Source organism: Stegostoma tigrinum, chromosome 25 (genome assembly GCF_030684315.1).
Source record: "Stegostoma tigrinum isolate sSteTig4 chromosome 25, sSteTig4.hap1, whole genome shotgun sequence".
NCBI lineage: Eukaryota > Metazoa > Chordata > Chondrichthyes > Orectolobiformes > Stegostomatidae > Stegostoma > Stegostoma tigrinum.
Window position 1 is genome coordinate 51,669,429 of NC_081378.1, and position 20,728 is coordinate 51,690,156.

Here is a 20,728-nt window from a genome sequence, read left to right on the forward strand (position 1 = left end):
TTGGTCCAAATCCTTATGGGTATTAACTGTAGCATACTTCTGGGAATCCTCATCTAATTGCAATTGCAGGTACGCATGGCTTACGCCCAGAATAGCATCCCTGCATCTCCCCTACCCCTGCTAGCTGCGCGTACAAGTCCTCTGTGGAAAGGATTAAGTATTTATCCCGCTGCGAGAAGTGGTTTATCAATTATTTAAAATCCCCACAATGGTGAACCAACCTGTTGCACTTCATAAGTGATACAGCCAGTGTGCCCATTCTGCAAACTGGACTGGTTTGATAATCCCCTTGTCTTCTCACCTCCTAATTTCTCCCTCTACTATTGCACATAAGACAAATGGCACTGGGTGGACCTTGCAGAGTCATGGAAACTTCCTGGTTAACATGCAAGGTGGCTTTGGCTCCTTTGGTAATCCCTAAATGTTCCTGAAAATCTTCCGTGTATTTAATTAGAACTTCACTCAAGCAGCCATTTTCTAACTGAAAAACGTTCAGCAATCAAGATGAATCTTTCTCACCCTATTTCGCTCCATCAGACTCTGGCCCCAGCCTTTTATCACAATTCGTGGTAAATGAACCAATTGCTTCACATATGAGACTGGAATCAAAGTTGTGCCCTTAATCTGTAAAGGTTTCTCAGGAAAGGTTCTCAATCTAGCCAAGGTCTTACATTAACTTAAATGTTGGAGTCCAGAGCGAATTTTGTTAAAGACTTGTTCTGCAATCACTGATACAGCTGTGCCGGAAATAACCTGAATTAAAACTGGGTGACCATTCAGCCAGACATTTATTTTGATTGGTTCTGATTTAGATGTTGCTATGCAATTTAACTATTCCAAACCACAGGCTAGTGGGCTTCCCATTGTATGCACTCGCCTGGATATCTGCCTATGAGTTCTCTTATTCAGTTTAGGTCTTGTGGGACTCATTTGCTGCTCTGAGTCCGCACACAAGCAGTAACTACAATGGTTTGCCAGCCCGGATCCTGAAGAACATTTTAACCATTTGACCGAAGCTTGGCCTTGTTTTGGCATTTTGCTGCAGGCTGACCTATAGGGAATATCCTGGACAGAGGGACTAAGTGAGGATCCTCAAGTGCCTTCATTCAAGTGGTGTCCCCCAGGTTGAGTCAGCCTGGTGAGAGTGTTCACTTTCACTGGCATACCCTGTAACTCATATGCTCCACTTGCCACATTTCCTAATTATAAAACTTCCTGCAATGCTTTTTTGAAATCCAGTGGACTTCAGCTAGTAGGCACTTTTGCTTGGTTACATCATTAATCCCACATACTAAATGGTCTCTCAGCATCTCATTAAGGGTTAAACTAAGGTCACATGCCTCTGCCAGTTATCTTAACCTCATCAAAAATCCTGGTATAGACTCCTCTAGTTCTCGAACAGTTGAGTAAAACCGATAGCATCTCAGAATTACAGGCAACTTGGGATCATAATATTCCCTGGCTAAATACGTCAACTCTTGAAAGGTTTTTTGTATCTGGTGTCTCTGGGAAAGTACGGCTCCTAATAACTGTAAACGCTGTGGGTCCATTTGTTGACAGGAGAATTACTTGCTGCTTTTCATCTGCCCCAATGTCATTTGCCCGGAAAAAATAACGTATTCCTTCACCTGTAGGCCTGAAGGAGTCAAGATTCCCAAATAACGGCATAATGTCAGAAATGCTTACCACAACTCAAAGACGACTACTGTGATGCAAATTTCTTGAAGAGCGTATTTTTTCTCTCATCGCCACTGAAATAACTTTTCAGAGGCCGGTAGCCCATCACCAAGTCATCCTTTACTTATACATGCATAGTACTTGATGCAAGTCTGAATTTCTCAGAAACAGATCTCAGTGAGAACAGAACCTCTGACAATCCTGTTTACATCTGTCTGCTAGGGGTCCCTGATTGGACCAGGTTAACAGCCATAATCAGGGAACTCATATTCTGTGAAGTTTACCCTGGCTGACCTCAAATATGTTGACATGCCGAGTAAACTGGGCCTATGCTCTCTGGAATTTAAAAGAATGAGAGGCAATCTCACTGAACAATATACAATTCTGAAAGGCGGTGATCATCAAAAACTGTCATTTTATTTAAATCCTTACTATTGATTATAAACAGCTGGCAGTTGTTACCCTTGGTGGGGGAATCTAGAACATAAAGCACAGACTCAAGATAAGGTGTAGATAATTATGAGATGAGGAGAAAAGTTTTGGAATATTTTACCCCCAAGAGTGTGGGTGTTTTGACATCAAACATTTTTCAGACTGACATATTCAGAATCTTGATCTTGCAGGAAAAAATAGATTTAGAAAGTGGATGGGAAAGTGGAGTTGACGTCAAAGATCAACCATAATCATAATTGTGGGTAGACAGGCACGGTGGGCTGGTAGTCTACTCCTGTTTCCTCTCATACACATGGAGACTAAATGGAACTGCTGCTTCTCATTCAGCTGTTCGTACGTTTATGTTGACATCTGTATTTCCAGAACTTTGCTTTTATTTCAAATTTTCAAATTATGATTTTGCAAGTAGAAATTTTAACAGCAGCGGAAATTACAGAAATGGATGCTAAATAAAAGGAAGATTCAACGTCACCGTGGCTGCCAATGGGCAGGGAACTTCAAGCACCGATGCATTACACTGGTTACATATAGAACTTTTAAGGGACCCATGGAGAACCAGTTATCGCCAAAGTAATTGCCAAGGGAAAACCGGAAGTGAGGCAATCCATCTCAATGGACCCCACAGTTTAAAATCCAGGCGGGAATGCCTTATGGATGAAACAGGTGTGTTCCTTAACATTGTTGCAATTTTCTGATTGATATTTCAAACTGAAAGTTTATCCAGAGGGACGAGCAAGAGATATAGGGATTGAGATTTTTTCTGAAGATGGGTCTAGGCCCGAAACGTCAGCTTTTGTGCTCCTAAGATGCCGCTTGGCCTGCTCTGTTCATCCAGCTCCACACTTTGTTATATTGGGATTGATCCTGTTCCTCAAACTTTTCCAATGCAGTGGCTATTCTGTGATACACATTTTGTATGCACCAGAATGAAGCAGCATTTCTGGTTTCAGTTAATTTAAATGCTGTTTGTGGCAGGATCGCTGCCTTGGATTTCATGCTTATTAACAAAACAGCAACTGCAAAATTTTTTTGCAGTAGTCTAAAAATGATACGGAATTTCTGCCTAACAACTGCTACTTCTGCAAGGAAGCAAATTGCTGCCAATGACAGTGTGTTGAATAACTCTAAAGATTAATAACACAATACAGTCAGAGTCATATAGCACAGAAACAGGCCCTTTGGTCCAACCAGTCTATGCCGAATATAATCTCAAACTAAACTAGTCCCACCCGCCTGTACCTGGTCCATATCCCTTCAAATCTTTCCTGTTCATGTATCTATCCAAATGTCTTTTAAATGTAATCATATCCACATCCACCACTGCCTCAGGCAGTTTATTCCACACATGAATCACATTCTAGAGAATTTGCCTTATGTCTTTTTTAAATTTCTCTCCTCTCACCTTAAAAATGTGTTCCCTAGTTTTGAAATTCCCTATCTTAGGGAAAAGACAACTACGATCAATTCTACGTATACCTCTCATTATTTTATAAACTTCTATCAGGTCACCTCTCAACCTCCTATGCTCCAGTGAAAAAAGTCCCAGGCTTTCCAGCCTTTCTTACATGATTCAAACCTTCTGTACCCTCAACAGCTTGATAATATCCTTCCTATAACTGGGCAAACAGAACTGGACACAATATTCCAGAAGAAGCCTCACCAATATCCTGTACAACTTCAACGTTATGTCCCAGCTCCTGTACTCAAAAGGACTGCACAATGAAGGCAAGAAAGCCAAGCACCTTTTTTAACCACCCTGACTATGTGTGATGCAGACTTTAAGGAATTATATACTTTCATCCCTAGGTCCTTCTGTTCTACAACACTACTCAAGGCCCCTACCATTAATACATAAGCCCTACCCTTGTCTGATGCATGAAAATGCAACACCTCACATGTATCCAGATTGAACTCCATCTTCCATTTTTCACCCCATGACTCATTTGATCAAGTTCCCTTTGTAATCTTAGAAAACCTTCTTCACCATCTCCTATGCCACCAAGTTTGGTGTCATCCGCAAACGTACTAACCATGTCTTCTATATTCTGATCCAAATCATTTATGTAATGACAAAGAAAAGACGGTCTAGAACCGATCCCTGTGGAACAGTAATGGTCATAGGCCTCTGGTCTGAACAGCAATCCTCCACCATTACTCTCTGAATCCTGCCGTTACCCAATTACGTATTCAATTGGCAAGCTCACCATGAATCCCATGTGATCTAACTTTATTAATTAGTCTACCATGCAGAACCTTGTCGAAGGCATTACTAAAATCCAAATAAACAATGTCTACTGTTCTGCCATCAATCTTTTTGATAATTTCCTCACAAAACTCAATCAAGTTTGTGAGACACTACTTTTTTCTGTCAAAACCATGCTGACTATCCCTAATCAACTTTTGCCTCTCTAACTGCTTATAAATCCTATCTTTTATAATCACCTCCAACAATTGAAATTACACTCACAGGTCTGTGGTTTCCCAGTGTCTCCTTACTATATTTCTTAAGCAAAGGTACAGCATTAACCACCCTCCAGTCATCAGGCACCTCACCCATAATTATGGATGATGCAAATATTTCTGCAAGGGTCTCGTAATTTCCTCCCTTACTTCCCTCAACATTTTGGGATTCAATAGATCAGGTCTTGGGAGATTTATTTACCTTTATATTCTCAAAGACCTCCTGAACATCCTCTTCTGTAATATGACCTTTCTAAAACAAAGTTTATTTCTCTGCATTCTCTAGACTCCGATTCTTTCTCCACAGCAAAATCTGATGTGAAATATTCATTTAGTATCTCTCCCATCTCCTGGGGTCAAAACAAAGACGATCTCCTTGATCTGTAAGAGTCCCTACCCTCTCTCTAGTTACCCTCTTGCTCTTAATGTATTTGTAGAATCTGTTTGGAATATCCTTAACTTTATTTGCCAATGCTATCACGTATCCCTTGTGTACATTGTGAACCGATCCCTGTGGAACAGTAATGGTCATAGGCCTCTAGTCTGAACAGCAATCCTCCACCATTACTCTCTGAATCCTGCCGTTACCTGATATTTTTCTTAAGAAGATTTAATTGACCCCAGTTGTGTATACCTTTAAAAAAAACCTCTTTAATTGTTGACTAGAACCTTAGTGTTTTTATTCATCCACAGTTCCTTAATCTTACCAGTCTTACCCTTTGCTCTAACAGGAACAAAATGCCTCTGAACTATCATCACCATATTCTTGAATGCCTCCCACTTGTCAGATGTACTTTTACCGCAAACAGTACTCCAATCAATGGTTGAAAGTTATGTCACATAGTTTGAAAGTTTGCCTTCCTCCTAATAAAACTTTTATGGAAGGCTTATCCTTTTTTGTACCATTTTTGAACTAATAGAATTGTGATCAAGCCCTAGTTAATGCTCCAAAATCAAGGTGGCTAGCTGTGCCTTTAAAGATCCTTTCATCTCAAAGCACAACCCAGAAACTCCAAACTCACTTTTATGAGAATTCTTTAATTGCCACATTCACACTTCTTCACACAGCTGGAAAATTACACACAGTGTTTTGCATCATCACTTCTCTCAATTCAATTCACATTCTCCCCTTGCTCAAGACAGGCCTTCATGCATCTGTGTACTTAGTCACCACCGCACCCAGTCATGCGTATGAAGGCTAAAGCCCCAGCATAATGGAATTCTGGCATTTTTTTCTGTTTGTAATAGAAAAGGAAAATCAACCCTCTTTTGGAACTACAAATCATTTCTGTAGATTTATTGCAGATCATGTTTCTACACATGGTACATTTACATAAATGAAGGGGGTAACCAGACAAAATGTTTGCAGGCAAGATTGTGGATGTTTTCCTTTTCTTACAACAGGGGTAGAAGGGGCTATTCTCAATCACCAATTACCACTGTATCAACTCTCCAGCACAGAAAGAGATATCAAACTACGGCTGTGTTTGTACTTTCCAGTCTACTCTTCCAACGAATTGTGAAAAGTTGGAAGCTTCTGTTCAACAGATTTTGAGAGATTGCAAAAGGACATATGATTATTGCAAATAACAAACAGTGTGTATACACAGGAATAAACAAATTGAGCAATTTTACAATAAATTTTTCTAGAATCACTGGAAGATAGACAGAATCCAGGATTCAAACAAGAGGTCAAAATGAAACAAATTTCATATTAGAATGCAGAAAATACGATAACTGGCAACCAAAACTCACTAGAGAAGCTCTGCGGGATCTTCTACTCATAGGCTGATCAAAAGGTGGACTGCTCATCTGCAGTTTTTCCAAATATCCATCAGGTAATCTAATATCTGCAGGCAGTGACAACCTTTTATTGACATCCTGAAAGGAGGAAAAGAAAACAAATCATTGGTCCAAACTTCCAGCAAGCCATCCAAATTCAGAGTCACAACCCGTCACACCTAAACAGCTTAGCAATTATTTTTCTATGTATTCACCTACAGACCCAAAGGATCTATTTTCGGCCCTTTCTCTTCCTCAGCTACATGATGACCCTTTGGTGAAATCACCTGTAAACTTCAGCAGTTAATGGTTGGTCAGCTTTTCCAGGAGTTTGACAAAGTTAAAATGACCAGTGAAATAATTTTAAGGCAGGAATGTGTGTGAATTGGGAGTGAGATTTGTAGGTGGTGATATTTTCATGTGTCTGATGGTCACAAGTTTGGAAAGTGCTATCAAAGTTTGGTGAATTACCACAGTGCATCTTATACATGTTGTACGGCGTCATCCTGTGCACTGGAAATCAAAAGACAGCCATCAAAAGAGTTTGTTTGTCCTGGATGGAGCCGAGTTTCGACAGCTGCTGGAACAGAAGTGAAGACTTCTCCATCAAGTTCCTGACTTTTGCTTTATAAATGGTGCAATTATTTTGGAGAATCTGGATGAAAGTTACTTGCCATAGGCTGCCCAGTTATTCATTCTTAAAATATGAATGTCATTGGCAAGTTTAACATTTTCAGTTCATTCTTAATTGTCCTTAGAAAGTTGGTGGTGAGCCACATTCTTGGACCACTGCAGTATTTGTGGCGTAGTTACACTCAGCACTGTTTGAATTGAGTTTCATGCATTTGGCTCAGTGACAATATATTTTGAAAGGCAATATAGTTCAAAGTTAGGATTGTGAGGGGCTTGGCTGGGAACTTGTAGGTGGTGGTGTTCCCATTTGTCTCCTATACACTTTCTTTTATGTGGTACAGATCACAGATTTGAAAATGATCACCTGGAGGGTTATTGTTGTGCAATCAAATGCAGCAATATCCTGGATGGTATCAACCTGCTTGTGTTATGTTGGAGCTGGACTCATCTAGGAAAGCAGGGAGTATTCCGCTGTGCACCTGACTTGAGGCTTGTAGGTGCTAGACAGGCTTTGAGAAAGGAATTATTCACTGCAGAAATCTTAGCGTCTGGCTTGTTTGGTTTTGGGTGACAATATTTATGTCACTGTCCCAGTTAAGTGTTTAGAGTCAGACTCATACAACATGGAAACAGACTCTTCATCCAACCAGTCCATGCCGATCACAAACCCAAACTAAATTAGTTCCACAGACCTGCGCTTGGCCTGCATCCCTCCAAACATTTCTTATTCATATACTTACCCAAATGTCTTTTAAACATTGCAACTGTATCCACATCCACCACATCTTCTGGAAGAGGACTGATGAGGGCACAGTGGTGGATGTGATCTATTTGGATTTCAGTAAGGCATTCAAAAAGGTTCCTCATGGTGGACTGGTTAGCAAGAATAGGTCACACAGAACACAAGAAGAACTAGCTATGTGGATACAGAAGTGGCTCAGAGGTAGAAGACAGAGGATGGTGGTGGAGGAGGGCTGCTTTTCAGTCTTGAGGCCTGTGACTAGCAGTGTGTCACAAGGATCGGTGCTGCGTCCACTAGCTTTTATCATTTATACAATGATATGGATTTGAACATAGGATGCATGGTTAGTAAGTTTGCAGATGACACTAAAAATTGTAAGTGTAGTGGACAGCAATGGTGGTTAATTCAGAGTACAAAAGGATCTTGATCAGATGGGCCAATGGGTCAAGAAGTGGCAGATGGAGTTTAATTTAGATAAATACGAGATGTTGCATTTTGTTAAGGCAAATCGGGGCATGACTTATTCACTTAATGCTAAGGTCCTGAGCACAGTTGCTGTGGGGCAGGATGCAGTGGGGATGAAAAATCTGTCAAAGCCAGTGCCTAATGATAGCATGATTGATGACAACCAGAATGAGCAATGGATGGAGGTTGGAGGGCCCGAAGCGAAGAAACCAATGACTGAAGATCAAGCCCTACTCCCGGAGAATGAAGACTAGGTTTTCTGTTGACCCTGGACACAGCAGCATCTGGTGGCGGTGGATATCCATTTAACAACGTCCCTGGCCTTAGCCCCACCTCAAGTGGTGCAGGATGCTGAAAGCATAGACATCAATGTTAGAGGTCCAGATGGTTTTACACCACTTATGTTGGTGTCACTACAAGGTAGCAGGCTGGACAGTGGAAATGAGGAGGAGGAAGATACCGAGGGCAAAGAGACTTTGGAGTGCAATTTCATAGTTCCTTGGAGTGATAGGTAGCTGGGATGGTGAGGGTAGTGCTTAGTAAGCTTATCTTTATTTGTTAGTGCATTAAGTATAAGAGTCAGGAGGTCATGTTGCAGCTGTACAGGACATGAGTTCAGCCACATTTGGAATACTGTGTGCAATTCTGATCTCCCTCCTATAGGGAACTATGTTGTGAAACTAGAGAGGGTTCAGAAAAGATTTCTGGGAATGTTGCCAGGATTGGTTTGAGATGGGGAGAGGTGTAGGGATGACCTTATAGAGGTTTACAAAATCATGTGGGGCACGGATAGGGTAAATAAGCAAGGTCTTTTTGCCAGGGTGAGAAAATCCAAAACTAGAGGGCATAGGTTTAAGGTGAGAGAGGAAAGATATAAAAGGGACCTAAGAGGCAACTTTTTCACGCAAAAGGTGGTGCATGTATGGACTGAGCCACCAGAGAATGTGGTGAAGGCTGGTATGATTACAACATTTAAAAGGCATCTGGACAGGTATATGAATGGGAAGAGTTTAGGGGAATATAGGCCAAATAATAGTAAACAAGACTAGATTTATATTGGATATCCGGTCGGCATGGACGACTTGGACCAAAAGGTCTGTTTCTGTATTGTATGACTCCAAGTTCATTCCATATATGAACCACCCTGTGTGTAAAAAAAAAAGTTGCCCCTCGTGTCATTTTGCAATGATGAAGCAGGTAAAAATGTTCAGGCCTTGAACACTGTCCTAAGGAAATCCTGCAATGATGTCCTGGGGTTGAAATGATTGGCAGTCAAAGCCACACATGACTAACTACGAGAGAGATTTTCCCAAATTTCAATGACTTTTAATTTTACTCAAGCACTTTGATGCCATGTGCTGAGCCAAATGTAGCCTTGATGTCAAGGCATCGTTCCCACCTCATCTCCAGTGCTCAGCTCTTTTTATTAAATTTTGCTCCAAAAGTGTACTAAGTTCAAGTGTCAAATGGTCCTGGTGGAAGCTAAATTTAGTTTCAGTGGCAGGTTACTGCTAAATATCAGATAGTGTTGTAGAAATTAGGACCTTGGACTCATGTAAAAATGTCACAGGATGCTATAAATGGGGAGAGAGAAACTGATGGATGGTTGAATTCAGGTGGGCCCTAGCTATTTTGTTCTTATAATTAACTCCCTTAAGTTTGTAATCCAGGCTGGCACTTAAAGTATGTAGAATTCCTACAGTGTGGAAGCAGGCCATTTGGCCCATTGAGTCCACACCGCCTCTGAAGAGCATCCCACCTAAACCCAACCCGTCCCTGTAACCCTGCATTTCCCTTGGCTAATCTACCTAACCTGCACATCCCTGGACACTATGGGCAATTTAGCACAGCCAATCCACCTAATTTGCACATCTTTAGGCTGTTGGAAGAAACCTAAGCAGCCATTGAGCAGGTGCAAACTCCACACAGACAGTCACCCAAGGTTGGCATCGAACCCAGCTCCTGAGCTCTGTGAGGCAGCAGTGCTACTGAGGGACAGCTGCACTGCCATGAGAGATAATGGGAACTGCAGATGCTGGAGAATCCAAGATAATGTGGTGTGGGGTTGGATGAGCGCAGCAGGCCGGGCAGCATCTCGGGAGCATGGGGGCTGGCGTTTTGGGGCTAGACCCTTCATCAGAGAGGGTTGTAATCCAGGCTGGCACTCCAAATATGTAGAATTCCTACAGTGTGGAAGCAGGCCATTTGGCCCATTGAGTCCACACTGCCTCTGAAGAGCATCCCACCTAAACCCACCTCTGATGGGGGGTCTGGGCCCGAGGCGTCGGCTTTTGTGCTCCTGGGATGCTGCTTGGCCTGCTGTGTTCATCCAGCTTCACACTTTATTATCCTGCACTGCCATAACAGCCTAGTTCTTCGCTGTAGCATTCAGCCGAGGCCACACCCTTTGTCCTCAGGATACATGAAAGATTTCATTTTGAAGCTGAGTTTTCCCCAGCATAGAGGTAATTATTTATCCCCTAACCAACACCCAAAACATATTGACAGGCCTTTAATCCCATTACAACCTGTGGGAAAAGGAATGTTGAGAAATAGAATCTGGAATTGACCCCTTTTGTCTATGTTTGAACCAAGGCTGTAAGGAGATCAGGAGCTGAATGGATCTGTTGGAACCTAAACTGGGCGTCACTGAGCAGGTGCTGCAGGATAGCACTGTTGACGTCACCTTCCATCACTTTACTGATGATTGACAGTGAGCTGAAGGGGCAGTCATTAGCAGGAGTGGGTTTGTTCTGCTTTTTGTGGATAACACATCTTCGTTGGTTTTCCCAATTTTGAGTGGAGTTCAGAGTCGTGGAATAGCTCAAGTTGAAATATGGCCAGCTCTGGAGCACTCTCAAAGGGAATTGCATAAGAAAATGGCCCCACCAATGACATTGTGCTTGCTTTCACTGGTGGGTTCCATCTCAGAAACACATACACCCACAGTTAATACTGAAAACCGTGGTTTAAAAATTACTCAGAATGCCTATTAAAACATCTAAATCATCAGCCTGCCTTTTCTGAGGGTTACATACATGAAGCCCAACAGACTGCAGTTAAATCTGGAAGTCAACGAACCTAACCGCTGTTAAACCTCGTCTCAGCCTCTAACATTCCTTTCCCTGCCTGCACCCGACCCTCCACTCCCCACCCCACCAACCGCACTGTCCCACAGCCCACCAACATATTTTCCTTCAGATCTTGACTCAAAGAAGTTGTGAGTGAAAGAACCTGTACTGTTTAGGGCCCTTCATCACCCGAGTATGTCTGAATGTGTTCGACAGCCAATGAACAGCTTTCGAAGTGGAGGAACCATATCGAACGATTGGTGCACAGCAAGATCCCACAAACTTTAATGCCGAAAAGGACCAGATAATCCATTTTGGGTCAAAAGCAAAGAGCGGGAGGGACGGAGAGCGAGAGAGCCAGACAGAGGGTCAACACCAGAACATCCCACCCAGACCCATTCCCTTATAACCCACCCAAACTACACATCCTTGAACACTATGGGCAGTTTAGCATGGCCAACCCACCTAGCCTGCACATCTTTGGACTGTGGGTGGAAACTAAAGGAAACCCACACAGACACAGGGACAATGTGCAAACTCCACACAGATAATCGCCTGAGGCTCGAATCAAACCCGGGTCTCTGCTGCTGTGAGGCAGCAGAGCTAACCATTGAGCCACTGTGCTTTGGACGGAGCCGTTTTTGTCAGGTGTGTTCAGGAGGGTTTCCTTACTCAGTATGTGGACAGGCCGACGAGGGGGGAGGCCATTTTGGATTTGGTGCTCGACAATGAGCCAGGACAGGTGTCAGATCTTGTGGTGGGAGAACACTTTGGCGACAGTGACCACAATAGTCTCACATTTACCATAGCCATGGAAAGGGAAAGGAGCAGTTACCAGGGGAAGATATTTAACTGGGGTAAAGGAAACTATGACGCTATCAGACAGGAGTTGGGAAGTACAGATTGGGAGCAATTATTCCACAGAAAGGGCACAGCAGACATGTGGAGGCTGTTGAAGGAGCAGTTGTTGCGAGTGACGTATAAATTTGTTCCTCTGTGACAGGTAAGAAGGGGTAAGATTAAGGAGCCTTGGATGACGGGTACAGAGGTGCTTCTCGTCAAAAAGAAAGAGGTAGCGTACGTAAGGTGGAGGAAGCAAGGGTCTAGCACAGCTTTAGAGGATTACAGGCTTGCTCGGAAGGAGCTCAAAAGTGGACTGAGGAGGGCCAGGAGGGGGCACAAAAAAGGCTTGGCAGGAAGGATTAGGGAGAACCCAAAGGCATTTTACTCATACGTGAGGAATAAGAGAATGATCAGGGAGAAGGTAGGACCAATCAGGGATAGCGTAGGGAACTTGTGCGTGGAGTCTGAGCAGATAGGGGAAGCCCTAAATGAGTTTTTTTGCTTCGGTTTTCACTAAGGAAAGGGACCTTGTTGTGAATGAAAACTTTGAGGAGCAGGAAAACAGGCTTGAACAGATCAAGATTGAGGAAGTTGATGTGCTGGAAATTTTGGCAAACATTAAGATTGATAAGTCCCCAGGGCCAGACCAGATTTATCCTAGGTTGCTCCGGGAAGCGAGAAAGGAGGTTGCTAAGCCGCTGGCGAATATCTTTGCTTCCTCAGTCTCCACGGGAGTCGTACTGGAAGATTGGAGGGAGGCAAATGTTGTTCCACTTTTCAAGAAAGGGAATAGGGAAATCCCTGGAAATTACAGACCAGTCAGTCTTACTGTGGTCAGCAAGGTTTTGGAAAGAATTCTGAGGGATAGGATTTATGACAATTTCGAAAAGCATAGCGTGATTAAAGGGAGTCAGCATGGCTTTGTGAGGGGCAGGTCATGCCTTTCAAATCTTAGTGAGTTCTTTGAGGAAGTCACAAGACAGGTCGATGAGGGTCGAGCAGTGATTGTGGTGTACATGGACTTCAGCAAGGCATTTGATAAGGTTCACCACGGCATGCTCATTCATAAAGTCAGGAGGTATGGGATACAGGGTGATTTGGCTGTCTGGATTCAGAACTGGTTGGCTAACAGGAGGCAGAAAGTGGTGGTAGATGGTAAGTATTCTGCCTGGAGGTCAGTGCTGAGTGGTGTCCCGCAGGGCTCTGTTCTTGGGCCTCTGCTCTTTGTATATAAATGACTTGGATGAGGAAGTTGAGGGGTGGGTTAGTATGTTTGCTGATGACACAAAAGTTGGAGGTGTCGTTGATAGTATTGAGGGCTATTGCAGGCATCAGCAAGACATTGACAGAATGCAGAGCTGGGCTGAGAAATGGCAGATGGAGTTCAACCTGGATAAATGCGAAGTGATGCATTTTGGAAGGTCGAACTTAAAAATGCTGAATATAGGATTAAAGGCAGGATTCTCGGCAATGTGGAGGAACAGCGGGATCTTGGTGTTCAAGTACATAGTTCCCTCAAAGTTGCCACGCAGGTGGATAAGGTTGTTAAGAAAGCATATGGTGTTTTGGCTTTCATTAACAGGGGGATCGAGTTTAAGAGCCGCGAGGTTATGCTGCAGCTCTACAAAACCCTGGTGAGACCACACTTGGAATATTGTGTCCAGTTTTGGTTGCCCTATTATAGGAAAGATGTGGAGGCTTTGGAAAGGGTGCAAAGGAGGTTTACCACAATGCTGCCAGGACTGGAGGGCTTGTCTTATGAGAAGAGCTTGACTAAGCTCGGACTTTTCTCTCTGGAGAGAAGGAGGAAGAGAGGTGACCTGATGGAGGTGTACAAGGTAATGAGAGGCATGGATAGAGTCGATAGCCAGAGACTTTTCGCCAGGGCAGGATTGACTGCCACGAGGGGTCATCATTTTAAGATGTTAGGAGAAAGGTATAGAGGAGACATCAGAGGGAGGTTCTTCACCCAGAGAGTTGTGAGCACATGAAATAGTTTGACAGTGGCAGTCGTGGAAGCGGAGTCATTAGTGACATTTAAGAGACTGCTGGACATGCACATGGACAGTTGTGAATTGAAGGGAATGTAGGTTAGGTTATTTTGTTTTTGGATTAGGATTATTCCACGGCACAGCATCGTGGGCCGAAGGGCCTGTACTGTGCTGTACTTTTCTATGTTCTATGTTCTTTAACTCCACTTCCTGCATCATCTCATTCACAGGAAGGAGAAAAATATCACAAGCCTACAGTTTAAGTTAAAATTAACCACATGAGGGCAGTAAAGACTCCTCCTGAACAGTTAGCAAGAGCACCTCTGCAGCTAAAGAAATCGATTCAAATATGAACAATTGCTTAAAGTCGCAAATTATTAATGCACATAATTAACTTGCAGACAATTGAACAAATACATTCATGTTTACCACCACTTCGAATTGTTACAGGAACCAATTATGCTAAATTTCTTTACACGTATTTAAGCCATTATTTTTGTTCTACATTCCAGTACTAAAACTGGAACCAATGTAATACAAAATGTTACACAGATATGAAAAATAAATGTGGAAGTTATAAAATGGCTTATTTAATTCTGAAATTAACAATATTTCCTCCATGTTGGGCGGCCAGGTCCTCCATCAATAGTCTCAGGTTTGATCTAAATACTTCACTCGGACCTTGAAGAACAAGGAATTGTGAAGAGTAGGATTTATTTTGCCGCTTCAGCAAGGTATAGGTGTATGAGAGTATTTTCTATAGCAAAACATCCAGCATGTAATGACAATGAGGAACAAAAAGGATGCAGGAATTATTACTTATGTAGACATTCTGTACGCACGAGAGATGCATTACTAATTGTGTGATGACCACAGATCCTCAGACGTGCAACGCATCAATTGTATGTCTGTATTTCTGTGTTTGCAGTATTTTATCCTTTTTTTTGACTAACGTGATTAATACTGTGTGGTTGTATTTTGTGAATCGAAGACTGTTGAAGGACTATTATTTATCATTTGGGAACTTTGCTTCAAACATTTTCAAGACTGTGTGTGGGTTATTATTAAAAATAAAGGTATGCTGGCAATCCCCTATTGCAATGGGCAAGTGCTAAACTAAGCAAGAAACAGTGTTGAGATAGCAAGGTGCAGAGCTGGATGAACGCAGCACGCCAAGCAGACGAGGAGCAGGAAAGCTGACGTTTCAGTCCTAGACCCTAGTCCTCTGATGCTGCTTGGCCTGTTGTGTTCATCCAGCTCTACACCTTGTTATCTCAGATTCTCCAGCATCTGCATTTCGTACTATCCAAGAAACAGTGTTGGTCTGGTTTCACCTAGCAATTCCCAGATTCTTAAGTTTCTCGTTTCGAAATTTGTTTTGGAAATAAATGACTTTTATTCTTTCCCTTCCTAAACTATTACTTATCAATAGTGAATGAGTAAAAAATTCTTAGTTTTCTCCAGCACTAATGGTAAATTTATTTGCTTAGATACCGTAACTTATTTATCTTTTACTACCCCATAAAACCCTTTTCTTTATGTTATTTCCATCATTGTATTTGTCACCTTTCACCATGATGCATTTGTAGATCTACCTGAAGCAGTCATCAATGTAATTCTACTTGGAGAAAGAGGAGGAATAGGGATGAAGAGAGATTTTTCCATTGTCAAAATATTACATGATTAGCAACTGAACAAGTTGTGATTTGCTATGATCCTGGCTGATGGATCCTGGGCAAGACAGCAAGCGTCTTCTCGCAAGATCTGCTCAGCTATTTTGATTTTCTATTGTTTCAATTCTGTCTATTCTCAGATGAATTGTCTACATGATTGTTACAATATCATACTGTTCCTTTGTGTGAGCAATGTGAAAAATCCCTTGGTCCAAACAAAGTTCCAGTATTTGTATGTAGAATCCATTTTCAAAGCAATTTCTTGCATTGCACTAAGACTTTGGTGTAGAATTTGGTGCCTTTTCCCCAAAGTTGTGTAGCTTTGCTTGGCCATTCTATAAGATCATGGCTGATCAGAGTATTCCAGATTTCTGCCTACCCCTAATAACATTTCACTCCCTTTTTATTAGGGATCTATCTATGGCTACCTCAAAAATATTCAAAGACCTGTTTCCACCAACTTTTGAGGAAGAGATTCCAAAGATTCAATGAAACAATTCTAATCTCTGTCTTAAACAGGCAACCCTTTTAAACCATTACTCTAGTTCAAGATGATCCCATAACTGGAAACATCCTCTCTGCATCCGTTCTGTCAAGACCCCTCAGGTTCGAGTATGTTTGTTAAATGCAATTTTTAGCACCACGTATTTACTTGGATGAGAAAGAAAGCAGCAGCTAGAAGCTATGCCGTAAGTATTGGAGATTTTCTTGGCGAGTTTCACTTTAACTATTAATTTGTAAATGGCAGCTTCAAAAGCAAGAGAGAGTGACGGCTCCATAATTGTTCCACTCATTCATTTTGCTGCTTTGGATTTTTTCCAATCTGAAGATACTTAATTGGCTTCTCAATACACTGTGATTATTTGAGTTAATTGCATTTTCCTTTTCATTAATCAGGCACAGCACCAGTAAAACTGCAGTTTAAAATCTTGTATAACAAAGTTAAGATGTTAATAACATCATGAAATAAATAATTTATAATTGTACAGATTTTCCACTTTATATTATTGCATATTAAAGACCTATTTTATTTAGATCCATGCACAACTGTCTACATTCCTAATGCAGAGTTCAGCAAATGCAACTTCCCCATGTGGCTGATCATGCAATCAAATAATAAATTTAAGACTTTTGCATTTCCTGAATTGTTATATAAAACCTACCTCCACAGAGATTCTCCTGTGTAAGTGGTTCCTCATACGAACACGGGTGGGTGACTGTACCTCATCAGATGATGTTCCCGAAGCTTGGTCACTCTCACCATCCGAACCTATTTTCAAATTCTCATGTACTATATCTGAGCAGGAAGGGCAGAAAGAGAAATCAACCACAGTTTCTTGAAATCTGTACCCAAGAAACAAAATATATAATTTTCCAATCTTTTATATACTAGAAAAGACTATAAAAATATGCAGAAAGAAAAATTACGATAAGTAACGACATTCTGACAGAATGCTCTGTTATCTGTACTTCATCACAACCTATAATGCTTAATTTTAACTTCATTTTCAACTACTATTTGGTTTGTTTAACTGGTGGAAAATTATCTGCATAGGAGCAGGAAAGCTGACATTTTGGGTCCAGACCTTTCTTCAGAAATGGGGGAGGGGAAAGGGATTCTGAAATAAACAGGGAGAGGGGGGAGGTGGATAGAAGATGGATAAAGGAGAAGATAGGTGGAGAGGAGACAGACAGGTCAAAGAGACGGAGTTGGAACAAGTAAAGGTGAGTGTAGGTGGGGGGGTTAGTGAGGGGATAGATCAATCCAGGGAGGACTGACAGGTCAAGGGGGTGGGATGAGGCTGGTAGGTAGGAAATGGGGGTGGGGCTTGAGGTGGGAGGAGTGGATAGGTGGGAGGACAGGTTAGGGAGGCAGGTACGAGCTGGGTTGGTTTTGGGATGTGGTTGGGGGAGGGGAGATTTTGAAGCTCCTCTCACCTCAAGCCCCACCCCCATCCTGCCACCTTGACCTGTCTGTCCTCCCTGGACTGACCTATTCCCTCCCGAACTCCACACCCACACACACCTTTACTGGCTCCAACCCCACCTCCTTGACCTGTCTGTCTCCTATCCACCTATCTTCTCCTTTAACCATCTTCTATCCGCCTCCCCCCTCTCCCTATTTATTTCAGAATCCCCCCCCACCCCATTTCTGAAGAACGGTCCAGACCTGAAATGTAGGTTTTCCGCTCCTTGGCCTACTGTGTTCATCCAGTTCTACTCCTTCCTGTCTTAGATTCACAAGCATCGGCAGTCCCTACAATCTCTATTTTCTGAACATCTGTTTTAACTCAAAACCCCAACAATAAAAACAACAACCACATGTAGGGAAGAAAAAGACAATTCAAGCATGATTTCTTTTATAATTCAAACAATATTTTGTTGCAATTCTTCCAGAAATTAACACAAACTAATTATAAAAAATATATATATGCTATTTTCCATTATGGTGGCTCAAAATTACTTCACTAATTAGTTTCAATTAAGTACACAAACTACTTCCTAAATCAGTAGGTTTCTAGCCCAGCTACTATATAATATCCTATATCTAATAAATGTCCTAAACATATGAAACAAAATTAGACACAGGTGCACATAGGAAACATTACAGCAGATGGCTAAACAGTTGGGAAGAGTCATTGTAAATGAAGTAAAAACAGGCATAGAGATGGAGAGGATCCCAAACTTAGTGCCTTTGCAGCTGAAACAATGACCATCAGTTGTGGGGCGACGAAAATGCAGGATCTTCTGGAGGCCAAAACTGAATTGGATTCGGACAGCATTGCCCATTTTAGTTCAGGGAAGTGTAATAAATGAGCAGGGAGCAATAAAAACATTGGGAAATAATCGTAAAATTGTTGGATTCAATGTAAAAACAAAAAAAAGGATAAAGATTAAAGTAATGCTGGACCAAACTAAAAAAGCACCCCCAAATAAATAAAATGGATAGACACATCACAAAATAGGTACATGGATCAGGAGCAAGAAATGTTAAAACAGGTTAGTTACAGCACAAATAAGTACACTTCATGAGGTAAGGAGGAGTTATAAGGAAGAGTTCAATGAATGAACTGAAAATAAATAAATTTAAAACTGATTTTTGATGACTTTAGGTCTAAAAATAATTGTGGATTATAAAAAGCATCATGTGGAGGCGGAAATTAAGATTACATGATTGAAAGATCATCATCTGAGGATTGCTCCTATGTCAGGTCACGATATCAATTTTGTTAGATTCCTTGATGCCACACTCTCTCTAAATTAGGGGAATCATCGCCCTCATCTCTGGAATTCAGCCTTTTTGGACCTAGTCTATACGTAACTGTCCTGGTAGAACTCAAAATAAACATTAATGAGCAGCTTACTGGTGACTAAGCATTATATGACAGCACTGTCAACACCTTCCATCATTTTGGTGATGATTGAGAGTACACTGAGCAATTTTCTATTGATGCAGCTATCCTGGAAAAGTTTGGCTTTGGACAAGGCTAGTTCTGGAACTAGACGTATGCAGCCAGAATTTTGTCAGGATCTTAGATATATTCATGTGACCTCAGCTGTTCCACTTGTGGGATAGACTAAATTGGCAGATGATTGGCACCTGTTAAGATATCAGTAGGAGGGCAGGATGGACGATGCACTTGGGACTTCGGGCTGATGATGATTGTAATTATTTCAGCCCGGCATTTTGCAGAGGCATACTGCATTCCGTCATCACTGTGGATACAGGGTCTCCTCCTCACATTTGTTTTCTACGATAATTCAAGACTGGATTGTAGTGCTTTGCTCTGATCCTTTCATTGTGGGATTCCTTAGCTTTGTCCATAGCATACTGCTTTAACTGTCTCGGAAAGAAGCAATGCTGTATGATAGTTTCACCAGACAGGGGTCTCCTATTTAGCTCTGCCTGGTACCCTGACTTAATGTAATGAAAGAATGAGGGAAATGATGCTGGTCCATAGGGTTACAAATCATAGTTGAATGTAATGCTACTGCTACTGATAACACTCAGCATCTCATGGAGGCTCAGATTTGAGCTGACATATAGATATTTACTGCCAGTCAACCCATTTTGTCCTCAACAGTCTCTATACTAAGTCTATTTTCCAACTCTTGGCACATCGTCTAGAGGCTATGGTGACACAAGTGAATATTCAAATACTGCTGAAATGTTATGACAATTTCTCACTCAATAACCTGTTTGGGGACACAATTCCGAATTTGCACTAGACTCTGGGTGAAAAATATTGTTAATTCTATTTTTAGCTTTCTAACTCCTATACCTTTAGACCAGAAGTTTATTAAGTAGGACAGAATAACACCATTTTCCATAATTCACAGTAATGATATTTTATGAAAAATAGCAGTTCAAATGGTTTATACCAGAAAAGATTACACGATTTTGGTCAATCCATTAGAAGCATTCAACTACGGACACTTATGTAATTAAAGAGGTGGCACAATGGGTCAAAAGATCTTCCTACTTGGTGGTGATTATAGCAGGTGTGGTTTTTGTTCTTCCTCACTAAATAGAAAGCTTTTAAAATAAAAGGGGTGTGGGCATTCTGATTAGGCCAGCATTTATTACCCATTCTTAATTGCCCAGGAATGATGGTGGTGAGCCATCTTCTTAAACTGCTGCAGTCCATGTGGCACAGGGAGACCCAGAGTGCTGTTTGGGAGGGAGTTCTAAGATTTTGATCCATCAACATTGAAGGAACAGTGATAATAATCCACAGTCAGATTATATGTGGCTCAGAAGTGAACGCACATGTGGTAGTGTTGACATGCATCTGCTGCCCTTGCCCTTCTAGGTGGTAGAGGTTGTGGATTTCAAAGGTGCTGTCAGAGGAGTCTTGGTGAGTTACTGCAGGACATTCTGTAGATGATGCACACTATCACTCTGCACGGTGGCAAAGTGAGTGAATATTGAAGGAG

The 20,728-nt window shown here is 41.8% G+C and overlaps 1 protein-coding gene across 7 annotated transcripts in view; it reads right to left on the reverse strand.

Annotated features, from left to right (window-relative positions):
* cdk17 (cyclin dependent kinase 17) overlaps positions 1-20,728 on the reverse strand; it is a 266,197-nt gene that overhangs the window by 128,554 nt on the left and 116,915 nt on the right. For all 7 annotated transcript variants that reach the window (XM_048554109.2, XM_048554111.2, XM_048554106.2 and 4 more), the window contains 2 exons: positions 16,954-17,087; positions 6,346-6,471 (listed from right to left, as the gene is read on the reverse strand). In XM_048554109.2, coding sequence (XP_048410066.1) covers positions 6,346-6,471; positions 16,954-17,087 — 260 coding nt within the window. The remainder of the gene's footprint in view (positions 1-6,345; positions 6,472-16,953; positions 17,088-20,728) is intronic.